Source organism: Ursus maritimus (assembly GCF_017311325.1).
Source record: "Ursus maritimus isolate PB19 chromosome X unlocalized genomic scaffold, ASM1731132v1 scaffold_X1, whole genome shotgun sequence".
In the NCBI taxonomy this organism is placed as follows: domain Eukaryota; kingdom Metazoa; phylum Chordata; class Mammalia; order Carnivora; family Ursidae; genus Ursus; species Ursus maritimus.
The window spans coordinates 63,322,171-63,340,881 of NW_024423319.1; the positions used below are offsets into that span (position 1 = coordinate 63,322,171).

The 18,711-nt window shown below is 37.3% G+C and overlaps 1 protein-coding gene across 1 annotated transcript in view; it reads left to right on the forward strand.

Moving 5' to 3' along the window:
* The first annotated feature begins 414 nt into the window (after nucleotides 1-414).
* MAGT1 (magnesium transporter 1) overlaps nucleotides 415-18,711 on the forward strand; it is a 73,766-nt gene continuing 55,469 nt past the window's right edge. The window contains exons 1-3 of the mRNA XM_040630428.1: nucleotides 415-566; nucleotides 14,880-15,049; nucleotides 18,042-18,159. Of these exons, the coding sequence (XP_040486362.1) occupies nucleotides 465-566; nucleotides 14,880-15,049; nucleotides 18,042-18,159 (390 nt within the window). The 5' untranslated portion in view covers nucleotides 415-464. The remainder of the gene's footprint in view (nucleotides 567-14,879; nucleotides 15,050-18,041; nucleotides 18,160-18,711) is intronic.

Below are 18,711 nucleotides of genomic sequence, written 5' to 3' on the forward strand. Positions count from 1 at the left end.
ATCACGTGGCTACGTCCGAATTTTCTAAAATATTGCACAAACAAGGCGGATTTCAAAGACTTCTAAATGAGGGGGAAGATATTTCGTTTTAACAACCTGAAGCCATTTTGGGCTAGGAAAAAAAAAACCCGCAACCCTTTACAACTGCGCATGCGCCCGTGCCCGCGCATTGAACGCCTTATCTTTACGTAAATGAAAGGGGCAGTTAATCATCCTTAGCGAACCAATGAAAAACCACCAGATTATCCTTTTTCTATTGGCTAACGGAGACCAATTAGAAGTGAACCGTCTTTCAGCGTGCTGCTAGCGGTAGAGCGTCGTGACGTACTGTGAAGGGTCGCCCAGCGGGGCTGAGCTGGACCAATGAGGAGGGACAGGGGGCTGGTTTGTCTGTTCTCACGCCCCGCACTCAGACCCAGCCCAGGAAAGTTTCGCTTCTCCGAGAGAGACAGAGAGAAGCGAACATGGCAGCGCGTTGGTGGCTTTGGTGTGTCTCCGCGAACATGGCGGTGGCGCTGCTGCTCAGTTACGGGGTTTCCTCAGCCTCTGCCCAAAGAAAGAAGGAGGTGAGGACGCTGTTTGCAGCAACACGGGCTTTTCCCAAAGAATGGGGCTTGAGAGGGTCTGTACTCCTTCCCATCCCCTTTCCCCATTGGTTCTGTGTCTTTTGGTGGCTCCAATTTCACCATTTTTAAGAGTTATGATGTTCGCGAGAGAAGAAACTGTAACTCCTTGTCTTCTAGGGATGTAGAGCCTCAGAGGGGTGGGGTAGATGACAACCTGGCTTCTATAGGCCTGTGCGTGTACATAGCTGAGAGTGTTGACACTACTTTGAGTATGGGCCCCATCAGGTGGTAGGGGAAGTTTCACTGTAGGTCCGGGGGTAGAATTTCTTGAAATTTTCTGCTGTCAGTAGATGTAACTCCCTTATAGATGCCTAAGAGCTATATGTTTGTAGCATTTTCGCTTCAGGAATGTGAGAATTAAACTGAAAAGCTAAATAATGCCGTGTTTATGACATTGTCCAAATAATTGATTCAAAGCAATTTACTGGGATGGAAGCTCTTAAGCCATTTCAATAATTTACCAATATCAAACGTGCCAAGCACTGTTGTAGGAGCTTGGTATGCATAAATGAACAAAAACTAATATTCCCTCTTTGTGGAATTTACTGACTGTGGCAAGTAGAGGAGATACAGTATTCTTTCCTTATCATTAAGCAGTCCAAGCAAAGATATTTTAACATGGTGTTTTGAAACATTTGTGACTGAGAGCCATATGCTCTTAGAGCTTTCAGGATTACTTATAACTTTTTATATTATTTATGCTCCCTGATTTTATGTTTGAAGAAAACCGAGTCCTAAGCTTACACAGTTACTTGTTGCAGAACAAGGACTAAAACCCTAGGTCAGTCTTACGCTAGTTCCTGTGCATTTTGTGCTTCCTGTAGTACACAACACCTGTACACACACTTTTAAAATATCATTTAGATATCTCAGATGCTTGTCAACTTGAGCTGAATTTAAAGGAAATTATCTTTTCTGTTTCTGAATATTTGAACTATTCGATAAGAAAAAAAAAATAAGCCAGCAAATTAGAATGAGTTACTTATTAGGTTGGCAGAAAGTAAAATAAAAACATACAGTTTTCAAAGGTATAGCGAACAGGATATTTTTCAGAGGATTCCAGGACGTTTTTACATGGATAACAAGATATAGAGCAATACTTTGTATTTTAGATGCCTTTTATGCAAAAACACAAGACCACCCATATATAAGTGCATATGTATGTATAGAGCAATTTTTGTAAGGATACACAACAGTCTTAAGAGTGGCTTTCTCTGGGTAGTTGGGATTGTTCATTAGGGGAACACTTTCACTTTTTACCTTATGTACTGGTATTGTCTGAATTTCTACAGTAACCACTTTTTATAAATAAGAGAAGTGAAGATTTTTGTAAAACTACTGTTTTGTCCAGTTTAATTATATTTATTCATTTAATCTTTCACTGGAGTAGAAGCAGAAGGGCCTAGCAGGAGATAGGTTATTTTTAAAAGGAATCAGCAATAAATTATATGCTTTAAAATGGTTAACGTGGTGGATTTTATGTTATGTAAATTTTATCTCAATAAAATAGTTTAAAAAGGAATCAGATTCCAACTCCTTTCCCATGATGCACACTTTTCAGACCCTTATTGCTCTTACAAATCTATTGCAATACTGCCTAACTGGTCATCCTTGAACCCATCCTTCATAGTATTGCCAGAGATGCTAACATGAAAATCTGAAAACCTTTTAACCTGTTTTGCAAAGTATAAAAGGGCTTCTGTAGCCTGACCCTTTTCTGCTTCTTATCTTAGTCCAAGCTCCTTCCTATACAAGTCATATTGAATTACCTGCCTTCCTTGATCTTTCTGTATTCTCTTGCAAGTGTCTGTATTTTGCTGGACTTCTGCTGGAGTATTTTCCTTCTCTCTCACCCCACCCTCTCATTCACCTGAGGATTCCTACTCTTTTTTTTTTAAGATTTTTTTTAAAAGATTTTATTTGTCACAGAGAGAGAGTGAGAGAGAGCACAAGCAGGGGAAGCAGCAGGCAGAGGGAGAAGCAGGCTCCCTGCTGAGCAGGGAGCATGATGATGCCGGGCTTCATCCCAGAACCCTGAGATCATGACCTGAGCCGAAGTGAGACGCTTAGCTGACTGAGCCACCCAGATGTCCCATTTTTTAAAAATTTATTTATTTATTTATTTATTTGAGAGAGAGAGGGCGTGTGCACAAGCAGGGAGAGGCAAAGGGAGAGAGAAGGGAGAAGCAGACTCCCTGCTGAGCAGGGAGCCTGACAGGGGGTTCCATCCCAGAACCCTGAGATCGTGACATCAGACGAAGGCGGATGATTAACTTGACTGAGCCACCCAGGCGCCCCTGAGGATTCCTACTCTTTAAGTCTTAGCTCAAACATTACCTTCTTCCACAAGCAAGCTTTTCCTGGTCCCCCCAGGTGAACTGAAATGAATTCAGTACATCATATTACCATTGTTCATATATCAGTCTTCCCCATTAGACTGTGAGCATCTTGAATATACTTTTTTTTAAAAAAAAATAGGTACCTTTAAATTACTTTTTGTTTTCCTGGCACCTAGCAGTGTCAAAAATGTCCTTGATAAACATGAAATTAATTAAATAAATGTGTGTATGTAGGGTCAGGAATCTGTTCTTTCAGTTGCAGTTTGTTTAGGTTTCACAACCTAAAATTGGACTTTCTCATCAGTAAAGAAGGAATTAATATAGGATGGTAAACATGGCTTAGCTTTTATCCCTTTCCTCTGTAACTGAGGAGGTTTTAGGCTGTTTAAAAAAGATTGCTGTGGGGCACCTAGGTTGCTCAGGCAGTTAAGCGTCCAACTCTTAGTTTAGGCTCAGGTCATGATCAAACACTGCTCAGTGGGGAGTCTGCTTCAGGATCCTCTCTCCCTCTCCCTCTACCCCGCTTCTCCCACCCTGCTTGCATGTTGTCTCTCTCTCTAAAATAAAAATAAATATTTAAGGGGCACCTGGATGGCCCAGTTGGTTGAGTGTCTGCCTTTGGCTCAGGTCGTGATCCCAGGGTCCTGGGATCAAACACCGTGTGGGGCTCCCTGCTCAGTGGGAGAGTCTGCTTCTCCCCTCCCCTCTGCTCCTTACCCCCGCTCCTACTTGATCTCTCTCTCTCTCTCACTCTTTCTCTCAAATAAATATTAAAAAAATAAAAATAAATCTTTAAAAAAAGATTACTGTGATACTACTTGAGACACTTTTAAAATATAGGTGTTCTCTCATGCTTCATTCCCCCTTCTGATTACCCCCCCTTTTTTATCCCTTTCTTCTCCTAGACTATGGACTCTGAGAAACAAACTGAGGGCTTCAGAGGGGAGGGGGGTGGGGGAATGGGATAGACTGGTGATGGGTAGTAAGGAGGGCACGTATTGCATGGTGCACTGGGTTTTATACGCAACTAATGAATCATGGAACTTTACATCAAAACCAGGGATGTACTGTACGGTGACTAACATAATAAAAAAATATCATTATTAAAAAATAAATAAAATATAGGTGTTCTGTTGTAGAATACTTCTTTTGGTCAATTTTTGAAAACATTTTTTAAAAAATCCCAGGTCTATCCACCATAGTAGATGTGCCTTTAAATAGTAGGTTGCCTGGGCTTATAATCTTAAGTATTCCTTTTAAAAAGACACATTTCAGGATGCCTGGGTGGCTCAGTCGGTTAAGCGTCTGCCTTCAGCTCAGGTCGTGATCTCAGGGCCTACTTCTCCCTCTGCCTCTCCCCCCAGCTTGTGTTCTGTCTCTCTGACAAATTCAAAAAATTAAAAAAAATTAAAAGACGATTTTCCTAAATTAATATAATTAAAAATCACTCAAGTTCCTCCTGGTTGTCTATTGTTAAATGTAATGCTATCTTACTTGTCTGATTATTTATGCCTATAATAGTGTTTTCACTGGAACATTATTCTCTAATATTTATTCAATGCCTTCTACATGCCAGGCACAATGGTTTATATGCGTTACCTATAATCCTCACAATAACCCTGCAGAGTAAGTATTAATCCCTTTACAAAGATTAGTGAAGAGGGGACTGATGTTGAACAAGAGAGATTATCGGGGGCTTGCCCAAAGAAGACAGCTCTAGAGACTGAGCTGGAATTCCGTCCCTGGTCTGACTCCAAACCCAGTGCTCTCTGCTAGGTCACAAAGACTTCTTTTTCAATGACTTATTTTATTTTTAGATGAATTATATCCCCCTGTGGTAGAAGGGAAGTTGTTTGTCCTTGCATCTGGTGTCATTTTAGGAAGGCAGCATGATAAAAATGAAAAAGCATAGCCTTTGATAAAATGATCTATATATCCTGATCTACTTCTGGGAATCTATAATAGAGAAAATGAAATATGGAAAACAGTGAATGCACATAGCATACTGAAACCTAATAAAAATGATCATAATAATGCTAGGATGATAGATTTTCTCCCCTTTCTCAGTTTTCAAAAAAATTTTGTAAAATTTTAAAGAGCATATGTGTTTTTTTGTGTCGAAAATGTAGATATCTTTTTGTTATGTTGTATTAGTCACCATACAGTATGTCATTAGTTTTTGATGTAATGTTCCATGATTCATTATTTGAATATAACACCCAGTGCTCGTCACAACTTGTGCCCTCCTTAATACCCATCACCAGGTTACCCCTTTCCCCCCACCCCTCTGAAACCCTCAGATTATTTCCTGGAGTCCATAGTCTCTCATGGTTCGTCTCTCCCTTTGATTTCCCCCTCTTCAGTTTTCCCTTCCTCCACCTAATGTCCTCCATGCTATTCCTTATGTTCCACATATGAGTGAACCCATATGATAATTATCTTTCTCTGCTTCACTTATTTCATTTAGCATAATCTCCTCCAGTCCCATCCATGTTGATGCAAATGGAGGGTATTCATCCTTTCTGATGGCTGAGTAATATTCCATTGTATATATGAACCACATCTTTATCCATTCGTCTGTTGAAGGGCATCTTGGCTCCTTCCATGGTTTGGCTTGTGGACAATGCTGTGTGAACATTGGGGTGCACGTGCCCCTTCTTTCCACTACATCTGTATCTTTCAGGTAAATGACCAGTAGTGCAATTGCTGGGTCACAGGGTAGCTCTATTTTTAACTTTTTAAGGAACGTCCAGAGTGTTTTCTGAAGTGGCTGTACCAGTTGCATTCCCACCAACAGTGTAAGAGGGTTCCCCTTTCTCCGCATCCTCGCCAACATTTGTTTCCTGCCTTGTTAATTTTTGCCATTCTAACTGGTGTAAAGTGGTATCTCAATGTGGTTTTGATTTGAATTTCCCTGATGGCTAGTGATGTTGAACGTTTTTTCATGTGTCTGTTGGCCGTTTGTATGTCTTCTTTGGAGAAGTGTCTGTTCATGTCTTCTGCCCATTTTTTGACTTATTTGTTTTTTGAGTGTGGAGTTTGAGAAGTTCTTTATAGATCTTGGATATCAGCCCTTTATCTGTAATGTCATTCGCAAATATCTTCTCCCATTCTGTGGGTTGCCTCTTAGATTTGTTGACTGTTTCCTTTGCTGTGCAGAAGCTCTTTATCTTGAAAGTCCCAAAAGTTCATTTTTGCTTTTGTTTTCCTTGACTTTGGAGATGTGTCATGAAAGAAGTTACTGTGGCCGTTGTCAAAGAGGTTACTATCTATGTTCTCCTCTAGGATTTAGATGGATTCCTGTCTCACATCGAGGTCTTTCATCCATTTAGAGTTTATCTTTGTGTATGGTATAAGAGAATGGACAAGTCTTACTCTTCTTTTATATAGCTGGCCAATTTCCCCAGCACCATTTATTGAAGAGCCTGGCTTTTTTTCCATTGGATATTTTTTCCTGATTTGTTGAAGATTGGATGACCATAGAGTTGAGGGTCCATTTCTGGAGACTCTGTTCTGTTCCATTGATCTATGTGTCTGTTTTTGTGCCAGTACCATGCTGTTTTGGTGATCACAGCTTTGTAATATGGCACGAAATGCCTCCAGCTTTATTTTTCTTTTCCAACATTTCTTTGGCGACTTGGGGTCTTTTATGGTTCCACACAAATTTTAGGATTGTTTGTTCCAGTTCTTTGAAAAATGCCAATGGTATTTTAATAGGGATGGCGTTGAAAGTGGAGATTGCTCTGGGCAGCATAGACATTTTAACAATGTTTATTCTCCCAATCCACGAGCATGGAATGTTTTTCCATCTTTTTGTGTCTTCCTCAATTTCTTTCATAAGTGTTCTATAGTTTCTAGAGTATAGATCCTTTACCTCTTCGGCTAGGTTTATTCCTAGGTATCTTATTGTTTTTGGTGCTATTATAAATGGAATTAATTCCCTAATTTCTCTTTCTGTAGTTACATTGTCAGTGTATAGGAAAGCAACTGAATTTTTTAAATGTTTTTTTATTATATTATGTTCGTCACCATACAGTACATCCCTGGTTTCTGATGTAAAGTTCGATGATTCATTAGTTGTGTATAACACCCAGTGCACCATGCAATACGTGCCCTCCTTACTACCTATCACCAGTCTATCCCATTCCCCACCTCCCTCCCCTCTGAAGCCCTCAGTTTGTTTCTCAGAGTCCATAGTCTCTCATGCTTCATTCCCCCTTCTGATTACCCCCCTTTCTTTATCCCTTTCTTCCCCTACCGATCTTCCTAGTTCTTATGTTCCATAGATGAGAGAAATCATATGATAATTGTCTTTCTCTGCTTGACTTATTTCACTTAGCATTATCTCCTCCAGTGCCTTCCATGTTGCAGCAAATGTTGAGAACTCGTTCTTTCTGATAGCCGAGTAATATTCCATTGTATATATGGACCACAACTTCTTAATCCATTCGTCTGTTGAAGGGCATCTCGGTTCCTTCCACGATTTAGCTCTTGTGGACAATGCTGCTATGAACATTAGGGTGCATATGGCCCTTCTCTTCACTACGTCTGTATCTTTGGGGTAAATAGCCAGTAGTGCAATGGCTGGGTCATAGGGTAGCTCAATTTTTAACTTTTTAAGGGACCTCCACACTGTTTTCCAGAGTGGCTGTACCAACTTGCATTCGCACCAACAATGTAGGAGGGATCCCCTTTCTCCACATCCTCTCCAACAATTGTTGTTTCTTGCCTTGTCTATTCTTGCCATTCTAACTGGCGTAAGGTGGTATCTCAGTGTGGTTTTGATTTGAATTTCCTTGATGGCTAATGATTTTGAACATTTTTTCATGTGCCTGTTAGTCGTTTGTATGTCTTCATTGGAAAAGTGTCTGTTCATATCTTCTGCCCATTTTATGATTTGTTTATTTGTTTCTCGTGTATTGAGTTTGAGAAGTTCTTTGTAGATCTTGGATACCAGTCTTTTATCTGTAGTGTCATTTGCAAATACATTCTCCCATTCCGTGGGCTGCCTCTTAGTTTTTTTGACTGTTTCCTTGGCTGTGCAGAAGCTAGAAAAGCAACTGATTTCTGTGCATTGATTTTGTATCCTGTCACATTACTGAATTGCTGTATGAATTCTAGTAATTTGGGGGTCGAGTCTTTTGGGTTTTCCACATAAAATATCATGTCATGTGTGAAGAGAGAGAATTTGACTATTTCTTTGCCAATTTGAATACCTTTTATTTCTTTTTGTTGTCTGATTGCTGAGGCTAGGACTTCCAGTACTATGTTGAACAATAGCGGCACAAGTGGGCATCCTTGTTGTGTTCCTGATCTTAAGGAAAAGCTCTCAGCTTTTCCCCATTGAGAATGATATTCTCTGTGGGCTTTTCACAGATGGTTTTTATGGAATTGAGGAATGTACTCTCTATCCCTACACTCTGAAGAGTTTTAATCAGGAAAGGATGCTGTATTTTGTCAAATGCTTTTTTTGCACCAATTGAGAGGATCATATAGTTCTTGTCTTTATTAATGTGTTCTATCACATTGGTTGATATGCGAATGTTGAACCACCCTTGCATCCCCAGGAATAAATCCCACCTGGTCATGATCGATAATCCTTTTAATGTACTGTTGGATAAATAGCATATGTGTTAATGCAACCCTAATGATCCTTAGCCAGTTACTGAGTCTCATTTTCGTTTTCAGTAGAATGCAAAAATGCCTGTTTGCATATTGTGTAAATTAAATGAGGGCAGTAAGGTGTCTAATGCCATCCCTGCATGTAGAAGACATTAAATGAGTATTAGAAAATAAGATTGTGTTCCTCTGTGGTAGTAAAATATTTTTTGGTTGATCTTTTTGTGATGTTTTTATGGATATTCAGAAAATAGAATTACTGCGCATTTTGACAAGGCAGGTTATTGTTGGAAAAACTTCTACACTTTCTGACATTGCTTTGAAAACTGAGAAATGAAATTGTCAAATGTGCAAAATCTCTGTGATTCTTTAGAAAATACCTTATTACTAAGAATCAAAGGCCCAGTAGCAGTTGCAAAACAAATTGAGGTACCCCCTATAACCAAAACATCACGGAGAGGGGACAGAGTGTATTTTAGTCCTGTCCAGAAATTAGGTACACTGAGAATGGAGCACATGACATTTAAGGATTAAAAATGTTCTCTTCTCGGTTCATTGTCTGATTCTTTCAGTTGTTATCTGCCAGATATGTTTCCAGATCTGTTTAGTGTCACTCTTAATTTGAGGATGGAGTTGGACATGTATTGCTTAACCAGGAATCTTACTTTACTAATGTCTGAAAACTAGTGGATGATTAAGAAAACTAAAAATACCAAGAATTTTTGTAAATAAACCCTGATGGTGTAGAGCACAGATACAGTCAAATAGGTTTGGAGGTGGGGGAAGGGAGGTGCATTTTAGAAGAATTCAGACTGGTGATGTTTAGCTTTATTACTTCTGAAATTCAGAAGAAATCTTAATGGCAGGATCAGATTTCAGCTTTAAATAATAATGGATTCCTATATGCTATTTTTCATGAGAGAGATTCAGGAGCAGTAGAAGAATTTGTAGTTGTTCAGACTTAATCTAGTTTACTAGAGCTAATTTAGATAACTATTATGCAAGCAGGTAGAGCAAAATTAAACTATTGTGTCACTGCCTTTTCTTGGCCCTCTTAATCCTTCATAGGCCTAAAATGTTCATCATACTTGATTATTGCTAACAGGATTAGGGATATTAATTGACTTCCTGTTAGGATTATTTTGTGGTCATACTAATTAAAATGTTTCAAGAGAACAGGGAGTTCAAGCTTACTTAACTTTGCTGGTTAGTATTTTAGTTGTGAATAATATTGCTCTTTCTTGTTTTTTTTTGAGTCAAAAATAAATAATGTAGTCCAGGAAGGGGGGAAATTGATTATAAAAGTCCTTCCTTATACATTTAATGTTTTTCCATAGCAAGCCTATATTTTGTTTTGAATAAATATATCTAATGCAAATTAAAAACTGGATGGATATATTTTCTTAAATGTTTAGTGAAGCTATTAGTGGAAATAGTATTTGCAAAAGGAGTTGTTTCCAAATCAATTGCTTTTTTTAGTTGCTGAATAATTCATTTGATAAACCTCTTTTCTGTACTATAGTCCTTTGTGGTTCTTAACTTTAAAATATTAAATAATAAATAGAAGGACATGAAGGGTGTGGGCAACATTTTAATTCTTTGAAGGTTATGTCTCTGGAAAATAAAGCGAGATCTGGGGAGTGCATAGTGGGACTTAGTAAAGATGCTGTAGAAAAACAAAAGTTTTATTTCTGAGCCGTAGCTTTCAGTATTCAAACGGTGGGCTCTTGATAATGGATGAAAGGTATCCTAAGGAAGAAGATTCTTCAGTACTAGACAATCAAGAAAGCTTTCAACTCAAATGTGAAGAAAAGAGAAATTCCTTTATAAAACCATATACTAGAGAAGTCAGAGGACTAGTGAAAGAAGTGGCTAGGACCTGTACTCTAAAAACTATAAAACACTGATGAATGAAATTGGAGATGACACAAACAGATGGAAAGATATTCCATGCTCATGGATAGAAAGAACAAATATTGTTAAAATGTCCATGCTACCCAAAGCAATCTATAGATCTAATGTAATCCCTATCAAAATACCAGCAGCATTTAACATAGAACTAGAATAAACAACCCTAAAATTTGTATGGAGCCACAAAAGACCCCGAATAGAAAAAGCAGTCTTGAAAAAAAAAATAAAGCTGGAGGTATCACAATTCCAGACTTCAGGTTGTACTGCAAAGCTGTAATAATCAAAACAGTATGGCACTGGCACAAAAATAGACACATTGATCAACGGAACACTAGGAACCCCAGAAACAAACCCTCAATTATATGTGGTCAATTAATCTTCAACAAAGGATGCAAGAATGTGGGGTGCCTGAGTGGCTCAGTCATTAAGCGTCTGCCTTCGGCTCAGGGCGTGATCCCGGTGTTCTGGAATCAAGCCCCACATCAGGCTCCTCCGCTGGGAGCCTGCTTCTTCCTCTCCCACTCCCTCTGCCTGTGTTCCCTCTCTTGCTGGCTGTCTCTCTCTCAAATAAATAAATAAAATATTTAAAAAAAAAGGATGCAAGAATGTGCAATGGAAAAAAGTCCCTTCAACAAATGGTGTGGGGAAAACCAGACCATGTTTTTACATATCCAAAAATAAACTCAAAATGGATTAAGGACCTAAATGTGAGACCTGAAACTATAAAAATCCTAGAAGAGCACAGGCAGTAAAGTCTGACATTGGCCTTTTTTTCTAGATATGTCTAGAAAATGTGTCTGACATTTGGCAACATTTTTCTAGATACGTCTCCTGAGGCAAGGGAAACAAAAGCAAAAATAAACTATTCGGAATTCATTAAGATAAAAAGCTTCTGCTAAGATAAAAAGCTTCTGCACAGTGAAGGAAACAATCAACAAAACTAAAAGGCAACCTACGGAGTGGGAGAAGATTTTTGCAAATGACATATCCAATAAAGGGTTAGTATCCAAAATATATAAAGAATTTCTATAACTCAACACCAGAAAAACACAAATAATCCAATTAAAAATTGGCAGAAGACATGAATAGACATCTTTCCATGAAAAGATGCTCAGTATCACTGATCATCAGGGAAATGCACATCAAAAGTACAATGAGATGTCACCTCACACCTGGCAGAATGGCTAAAATGAAAAATAAGAAACAAGTGTTGGCAAGGATATGGAAAAAAACGAACCCTGGTGCACTGTTGGTGGAAATGCAAACTGGTGCAGCCACTGTGGCAGTATGGTGGTTCCTCAAAAAATTAAAAATATAATTACCATATGATCCAGTAATTGCACTACTGGGTATTTACACAAAGAATACAAAAACACTAATTCAAAAGGATATATGCACCCCTATGTTTATCACAGCATTATTTACAATAGCCAAATTATGGTAGCATCCCAAGTGTCCATTGATAGATGAATGGATAAAGATGATGTGATATATATACATATATATGTATATGAATATATGTATATGTGATACATGTATATGAATATATATCATATCATCTTTATCCATATATATGTGTGCGTGTGTATATTATTCAGCCATAAAAAAGAACGAAATCTTGCCATTTGCAACAACATGGATGGAACTAGAGAGTATAATGCTATGTGAAGTAAGGCAGTCAGAGAAAGGCAAATACCATATGATTTCAATCTTATGTGGAATTAATAAAACAAAGGAAAAAAAGACAAACCAAAAAGCAGACTCTTAACTATAGAGAATGAACAGGTGGTTACCAAAGGGGAGGTGGATGGAGGATGGGTGAAGTAGGTGAAGGGGATTAAGAGTACACTTATTTTGATGAGGGCTGAGGAATGTAAGAATTGTTGAATCACTGTATTGTACACCTGAAACTAATATAACACTGTATGTTAACTCTAGTGGAATTTTTTAAAAGTGTCTTAATTATTAAGATGTTATATTTGACTTATCTAAAATATATCACATTCTTCAGTCATTCCAGGAAGATCAGGTAGTGGTTTATTATTAGGAATGATGTTTTTTTTTTCTTCTGTTCATCATTTGAATAGCTTAATGTTTATTTAATTTCCCTATGTTATGTATAGGTCTCTGTCCATATGTAGTCTCTGTCCATAAGAATGAGAATGTATAGCAGTAGTTCTGAAACTTCAGTGTATATAAAGAATCACTTGGGTTACCTGTTAAAATTTCATATTCTTGGAACCTACAGTAGACCTACTGAATCAAATTTACTAGAAGATGAAACCTGGAAGTCTTAACATCTAACAAGCTCCTTTATACCAACCACACCTGGAGAAACATGGGTATTGAAAGTTTATTACGCATTATGCTGAGGGCTTGCTCTGAGAAGTTTTGGGTTACTTTATTGCCACATTTTTATTTTATATTGCATTCTGATCAGTAATGAATTAAAAAATTGAATACATACTAAGATGATAAAAACTTAAGTCATACTGTGAAAATTCTTTTCAGTTTACAACAGTGATTCTCAGTAAGGGAAGAGGGGAATTTTGCTCCCTGGGGTTATCTGGCAATGTCTGGAGACATTTTTGGTTGTTGCAGCTGAAGGTAGGGGTACTACTGGTCTCTGATGGGTGGAGATCAGGGATGCTGCTCAACATCCTACAATATGCAGGACAACTCCTGACAACAAAGAATTATCTGGCTCAAGATGTCAGTATTGCCACTGTTGTAAAACCCTGGTTTAGAGTGATCTGTTTCCTCAGTATCATTGTTCCACAAGTCTTGTTAATTATTTGTTGTACTAATCTTTTAAGAGTGTATATATTTCTCTATGGGCTTAGAGTTTATATTTGGTTTTCTATTTGTGACATATTCATTTTATGGCTTTTACTGGAATTATTTTGCATCTGATACAAAACTAATTTTTGTACATTCTTTCTCTGTTGTTCATAGGTATACTCAGGAAATAATTTTTTTTTTTCAGTATTGGCTGAACTCAGCCATGCTTTAAAGGTAAATCATGCATTTTTAGAATCCATGTTACTATTCCCTTCCTGGAAAAACAAGTTCCATTTCTTTTTTTTTAAAGATTATATTTACTTATTTATTAGAGCACACATGCGTGCAGGTGAGCAGGGACAGAGGAAAAGGGAGAGAATCTCAAGCAGACTCCCTGCTGTGCACAGAACCCAACATGGGGCTTGATCCCATGACCCTGAGATCATGACCTGAGCTGAAACCAAGAGTCAGATGCCTACCTGACTGAGCCGCCCAGGCACCTCAAGTTTTGATAGTTTTTAAAAGTATATTATAACTACTAATCCTTTGTCAGATATGCATTTTGAAAATATTTTCTCCCACTCTGTAGCTTGTCTTTTCCTCCTCTTAACATGGTCTTTCCTAGAGAAAAAATTTTAAGTTTGGTGAGGTTGTTTATCTTTTTTTTTTCTTTTTTATGAATCATGCTTTTTGGTTTCAGGTCTAAGAACTCTTTCCCTAGCCCATGATCCTAAATGTTCTCTCCTAATTTTTTTCCTAAAGAAAAAATTTTTAAGTAAGCAGTATGCCCAGTGTGGCGCTTGAACTCACAACCCCGAGATCAAGAGTCACATGCTTCACTGACTGAGCCAGCCAGGTGCCCCTTTTTTCTTTTTTTCTAAAATTTTCAGTTTTCGTTTTGATGTTTAAGTATGTGATCCAGTTTGAGTTAATTTTTGTATAAAGTATGAAGTTTAGTTCGAGATTCCTGTTTTTGACCATGGATGTCCATGTGCTCCAGCACTATTTGTTGAAAAGGCTGTCCTTGCTTTACTGAGTTTTTGCACCTTTGTGGAAAATCAGTTGGCTATACTTAATGTAGGTCTGTTTCTGTGCCATTGATCCATGAGTCTATTCTTTCATCAGTACCACTCTGCCTTGCTTATTATTCCTATATATTAAACCTTAAAATCAGGTGGAGTGATCCTCCCATTTTATTCTTTGTTTTCAAGATTGTTTTAACTACTCCAGTGTCTTTATAGGTGTGTTTTGTTTTTATTTTGGTTTGGTTTTGAGAAGCAAATTCTTGTACAAAACTAACTGGTTTAACTCAATATTCTTTGGAATCTTTGGCAAATGAAAGGTTTTATGATTTTGTATTTTATTTATTAGTAAATAATTCACATCAACAGTATAGTATCTGATTAAATCTCATCATGAAATAATAGAATTTTAAGAATAATTATCAGGCCCAATTATCAGATTTTATTTTTAGGTTTCTCACAGTTTCTGTGTACCTCTGCTTGTTAGTCTTGGTTTTAAGTAAGTTGCCTAGTTAAAAAGAACTTCAAATGCCACACTGAGAGCATTAACACATGCTCCTCCTTTTTTTTTTTTTTTTTAGATGGTGTTATCAGAAAAGGTTAGTCAACTGATGGAATGGACCAATAAAAGACCTGTAATAAGAATGAATGGAGACAAGTTCCGTCGCCTTGTTAAAGCCCCACCAAGAAACTACTCCGTTATTGTCATGTTCACTGCTCTCCAACTTCACAGACAGTGTGTCGTGTGCAAGTATGAACTTTCAACTACACTTTAAAATTAAATAACATAAGATTTTAACCGTTTCTCAATCCTAGAAGAACCAAATTAGTTCAGTGGGTACATAAACAATTACTGTATATACCTTAGGATGTCTGTAGTAACACATATTGCCCTTTTTTACAGTCATTTCTTGTTTGCCCACATTAGTGGGGGGAACAAAGAGCAAGGATAAAGTATTGTGGTAGCCATGATAGGAATAACTTAAAAATTGAATAATCATCATATAAATTGGTATCAACTTACATAAATGTATGCCAATAGGCTTGATGCAGTATTTTACTATTTATAAGTTATTTCAGTTTCATAGTCTTATTTTATACAACAACCCCAAAAGGTAAGTAAAGCAAGTGTTCTCTCATTTGTGGAGAAATAGGTTCCAAAATCTTTTTTTTAAAGATTTTATTTATTTATTTGAGGGAGAGTGGGCAAGTGAGAGAGAGAGAGCCCAGGAGAAGGGGGAAAGGGAGAAGCAGACTCCCCACCAAGTAGGGAGTCTGATATGGAACTCGATCCCAGAACCCTGGGATCATGACCTGAGCTGACGGTAGACATTTAACCGACTGAGCTAAGCTACCCAGGTGCCTGGTTCCAAAATCTTTTAACTGGTCTACCCAAAGCTAGAGATAATTATTAATGCAATAATGGTAGCTACATTCAAATTTGGAATTACAGGAGAACATTTTTAGAAAATAAAAACTTATGATTTAGAGATGTTTTCTTTTTTCTAGATTATTTTGTAGTGATTGTAAACCTTGGAAGTGGAGACTAATCTCACTTAAACTTTCATCAAACAATGGTTTACTGATTTTATTTTACTGTTTCCGAATGATCTTAGAAACAAAGATTGATATTTCTTTAAAGAAAAGGACTATATTTTTATGAAGATTTTATTTATTTGACAGAGAGAGAGAGAGCAAGAGCAAGCACAAGCAGGGTAAGTTGCAGACAAAGGGAGAAGGAGGCTCCCCACTGAGCAGGGAGCCTGATATGGGACTCGATCCCAGGACCCTGGGATCATGACCTGAGCCAAAGGCAGATGCTTAACTGACTGAGCCATCCAGGTGTCCCAGGACTATATTTCTTTAAACAAAATTAAAAATAGTGGGTATTAAAAAATAGAATAGCTTTTGCTTTTTGGTGTTTTTTTAACTTATATTTTTAGATCAATATGTGTGATCTGGGAATTCATGTTAAATGAAATGACAAAGCTACCCTGTAAAGAACTAATTTAATAGAATCTTGACAGCTTTCCAAATTCTGACAGCCTGGGTCCATGTGAAGGATTAGATAATTTTTTTTTAGAATATGCATTATGCTACCCCAAGACTTGCTAACTTTTCTTAAAGGATTTCCCCCCAGGTAGTCAAGGTATTTGATCCCAGAGTACTTATTTTTGGGCACATATGCTGGATAGTACATATTAATTATACATAAACTTCAAATCTAGAATCACTATTAATTTAGTCATTTCACTCAGCAATCAGGAGTATACAAAAATGTTAGGGAACAAACACAAACTCCTTCATAATTCTGTACTAAATGCATATTAATGACATTCTTATTTAATCAAGGTTTTTATTAGTATCTTACTTTCTATAGGACCGAATTTAAAATTAGTTCACATTTTCCTAAACTCATTCAAAACATAAAAATTAACAGCAGTGTGTATAATACTATATATTTGGTGCTATCAGGATGAGAAGTGTAAGATGCCCTACCCTTATCATATGGCTAGGGAAATGAGTTCCACACGTGAAAATTTAGCTGGCAGTGTAAGGCAATTTATAATTAAATACCAAATGGATTATGTGCGTCATAAATACTACAAAATTTCAGGAAGGACATATAACAGGAAGATTAGGGTTGGTCTAATGGAGAAGAAAGGTTTTGTATTAGGGCAAGATGGATGGATCAGATTTGGATAGAAGTAGGATATTTTGATTAGAAGTAAAGATGTGTACAAGGGTACAGAGATGGTGGTAAATAAAGTGCCGAAGTTAAGAGATCCTGTTTTATATTGATCAGTAGTAAGGCTATGTAAAAGTTAGATGCCTTACTGGGATTGAATGATAAAGAACCTTAAATAACCAGTGAAAAAGCTTGGGGACTGTCCTGAAGGTAGTAGGAATGCAACAATGGCTTCTGAGAAGAGTAAGAGTTTCAGGAAAGTAGTAATTTAAAAGACTGATGTATATTGCAGTGTAAGAAGGATTGAAAGAGGAGAAACCAGAGCCAGTATTTTAATATTCTAATGTCAGATATTAAGGATCTGACTTTAGCTCATAGCAATGAAAATAAATGGGAAGGGATGGATTTAAAAGATAATCACTAATGAAGAATTATCACATCTTGGAAACTGAAAGCATATGGGCAATAAGGGAAAAGTCATACATGACTTGAGGTTTCAGTTAATCTCAATTCCCTAGATTCTTCTTATCTTTCACCCTAATTCATCTGACTGTATTTTTGTTTACTAAATAATAGCATGTTATACATTAGATTTATAAAATGGATTACTATTATAGTCTACTATCTCTGGAAATACTTCAGCCTTGTCTTTGAACACTTACAAGTAATTTACCCAGTATTAAAAAATTGTTGTACGATTAGCTGGATTTTTCTAATGACTACTGAAAGAGCTTTGAGATAAGAAACAAGCACAAAGTATGAAGCCGAGTCAAGTAACTACTTTCTGTTGAAATCCCCATCACTTAGGATAAGGCTTCTCTTATGCCAAAACAATGGCAGTATTTTCCAAGGTTTCTCCTCACCCTGTCAGCAGAACCTGACTGGTGTTTGTTTCTTTCTCTCTGTCTCCCTCTCTGTCTCTTTCTCTCTCTCTAAATATTTCCCCCACTGGAAAAACTGCTGTTGCTTCTTTGGCTCTGTTTTACTGCTGATAAATTAGATTGCTTTTTAAAAATGTCTTATATGTTATCTCCACAAACTTGATTGTATCCAGGCAAGCTGATGAAGAATTCCAGATCCTGGCAAACTCCTGGCGATACTCCAGTGCATTTACCAACAGGATATTTTTTGCTATGGTGGATTTTGATGAAGGCTCTGATGTATTTCAGATGGTAAGATCTTTGGCTTATTTTATTAAGTACGGATAAGTTAACAATAGATAAAGTGGAATATATCTTTTTCAATAGCCACAAGTTTTATTTATATATTCCTTGTTATCTAAATATACTGGGAAATAATGTTATATTGCTTTCAGGTATACAACATAGTGATATGACAGTTCCATACATTACTTAGTGCTCAATGTGATAAGGGTAGTCACCATCCATTACCACACAAGGTTATTACAATATTATTGACTGTATACCTTATGCTGTACTTTACGTTTCTTTTTTTTTTTAATGATTTTTTATTATATTATGTTAGTCACCATACAGTACAACCCCGGTTTCCGATGTAAGGCTCGATGATTCATTAGTTGTGTATAACAACCAGTGCACCATGCAATACGTGCCCTCCTTACTACCCATCACGGGTCTATCCCATTCCCCCACCCCCCTCCCCTCTGAGGCCCTCAGTTTGTTTCTCATAGTCCATAGTCTCTCATGTTTCATTCCCCCTTCTGATTACCCCCCCCTTTCTTTATCCCTTTCTTCTCCTACCGA